At 34.6% G+C, this 2,470-nt stretch overlaps 1 protein-coding gene across 1 annotated transcript in view; it reads right to left on the bottom strand.

Moving 5' to 3' along the window:
* The window catches only part of tspeara (thrombospondin-type laminin G domain and EAR repeats a), a 14,892-nt gene that overhangs the window by 4,322 nt on the left and 8,100 nt on the right, over positions 1 to 2,470 (bottom strand). Inside the window, exons 7-8 of the mRNA XM_016266967.1 lie at positions 1,685 to 1,972; positions 3 to 162 (exon numbers count right to left, since the gene is read on the bottom strand). Coding sequence (XP_016122453.1) covers positions 3 to 162; positions 1,685 to 1,972 — 448 coding nt within the window. The remainder of the gene's footprint in view (positions 1 to 2; positions 163 to 1,684; positions 1,973 to 2,470) is intronic.

The following is a 2,470-nucleotide window of genomic DNA, read 5'->3' as shown; positions in this document are numbered from 1 at the left end:
AGCTTCATTATTAATATGAAAGGCCTCCCAGTCACGAGCGCTGTGCGTCTCCAGGGTCTGATAACGCACAAACTTCAGCCTCTTATTACTCCACCTATAGATCACAGACAGCTCTCGCTCTCCGTCCGCTGGGCCCACGGAGTTCGACACCGCCAAGAACATCTGGCACACATACGACACACACAGTGATAAATGAGCCTGATACAGACAAACAGAGATCAAGTTACACTTATCAGTCAGCCCGTCATTTGGCTATCATGAATCCAGCTCACTAAATTTAGAACAGTGTGAAGATCAGGTGGTAGATATACTGTACTATATAGCCTAGTATGAGTCATAATATCACTCAGGTGAAGAGTTTAATGATGTTTTAACTGATACAAATATAAACTCTGTGATATAATGATGATGATAATAGTCGTATAAGGGGCTGCAGGTTTCAACAAAGAACTTTTATTACTTCCTAGTCTTTATAATTCAAGATCTGTGTGATATAATTAAGACTAAACCATTCCACTGCAGACAGACAGATGTGTATAAATGATTCATTCGGGGAAGGGAAAGCATCAGACTTGAAATTAATTTCTGTGATTGACTACACTAGTGATTTAAAGTTATTGCATACGTTTGTACTGAGTGTAAGAAACACCACATCAAAACACACCTGTCTCCAGCAGTGCAGTGTAAAGTCTGTTCTCTGTGGCTCTGTGCATGATTGAATGGAAAACATGCAGATCACACTTATGGTACTGAACCACGTCTAGTGTATCTCTAAACCCAGTCTCAGTTCTTACCTGCCCCTTACCTCATTCCTGACTGTAAGTCTCCCTTAACATTTCACCTCAGGCCTTTTCTGCCAGTAATTCTTTCCTAATGAAGTGCCAATCACTGCTCTCTGTACAACCTTTGCCTGTTTAACTGCAAATTCAAGTCCTCTGTTTAATGTGTTTCTATATCATTGATATGGCCCTTATTGTTCATATATTTTATTTACTTCTTTTAACACTGTGACTTCAATGTTTTACATTTTACATTAATTTCTTAGTTGAAATTAATGATGATATTTTTGTATTTGTTGTTTCTCATTGGTTTTTTTTATACATTCTAACCTACAGTAATTTTAAAAAGCAATTATTTTAGCTTTTAAAAAAGAAAAAATAATGAAGCATGAGAGTGAAAAATGTGACTTGAATACACATCTTTTACAGTTTCAATTTCTTAGTTAAAATTGATGTTGATATTTTTGTACTTGTTTGTCATTTTTGCTTTTACCTTTTTACAGTTTCAATTTCTTAGACATTAATGTGATATTTTTGTAGTCATATTTTCCACAACGGTTTTTTTTTTCTGTTCTATCAAGTTTTTTTTATAAAACGCAATTATTATTAAAATGCACAGACAAAATTACAATTAAAAAATGACTAGGTGATATAACTGTCCAAAGATTGTAGTAAAGAAACAACCAAAATGCTGAAATTCAAATTATTTTTTTTCTTGAAAAACCTGCCAAATCAAAATCAGTACAATGAAATTAGGACTTTTTTTTTTATTAGACACTTTGGTTTTAAAAGAATTGTAAAAATCGGATTAAATTGAAATGATTAATATGTCTAAACTTTATATTCGCTGACAGCTGTACCACTTGAAAGGTTTAGACTTTGACAACGTTATTGTCTTTTCTCACCTTCCTCCCTATAGTGAATTGCTTCCATGCCTGGGCCTTAAATGTGCTGATGTTCTGGTAGAGCTGGAATTGGCCATGGTTCCAGCGGTAGATGGCAGAACCTGGTTTGTTGGCCCGATGAGCCATAGCAGCAAACAGCCCAACCGAGGGAATCTGGAAGAGCTCAATGTCCAGTGTCTCTGAGGTGGTGTAGAGGTCCTGGTAATCATCTACATAGTCTAGTCTGTCTTTCTCTGTAGATTGAATAGCATTAAATAGAGCTGCTGAGACTTCAGCTGACATAACACAAACAAAAAGTTGTCAAAAAGCATCCCCAGGGTTTTTTTTCATGGTAATCATAATATCATAAATCATACTCTCTGATAACATCACCACTGTCACAGTACTTTTTGGTAAAAGGACTGATCCATTATGCTTATGGTAGTGAATAATTATAAGATATGAGATTTAAATATGGCATGTTAAATGTAAATGGAACATGATTTTCTAAATTAAAATGGCAGACTCAAATCTCTGTTGCGTGAATTAGACTTTTGAAAGAATCTTATCATAGAGCTCTATGTATAGATACAGTATGTATATAAAAAAATATCCAGCTTTATTTGGATACAGTACACTCATGTAAAGCCAAATATACTATATAGCACGGGAAAAAATTGTGTGTGCGCATGCGTGTGTGTGTTCAATAAGTATATCAAACTATACCCATGAAATTGACTTGACAGGTCATGGTTATGAAGTAAAAATTAAACAGTTTGTTTTAAACCTAAAATAATAATAAAAAAA

This window comes from Sinocyclocheilus grahami, unplaced genomic scaffold (genome assembly GCF_001515645.1).
Source record: "Sinocyclocheilus grahami isolate Dianchi unplaced genomic scaffold, SAMN03320097.WGS_v1.1 scaffold34.1, whole genome shotgun sequence".
NCBI classification, from domain to species: Eukaryota; Metazoa; Chordata; class Actinopteri; order Cypriniformes; family Cyprinidae; genus Sinocyclocheilus; species Sinocyclocheilus grahami.
The sequence above is the reverse complement of the archived record's forward strand: the minus strand, read 5'-3'. Positions and strand labels throughout refer to the sequence as shown.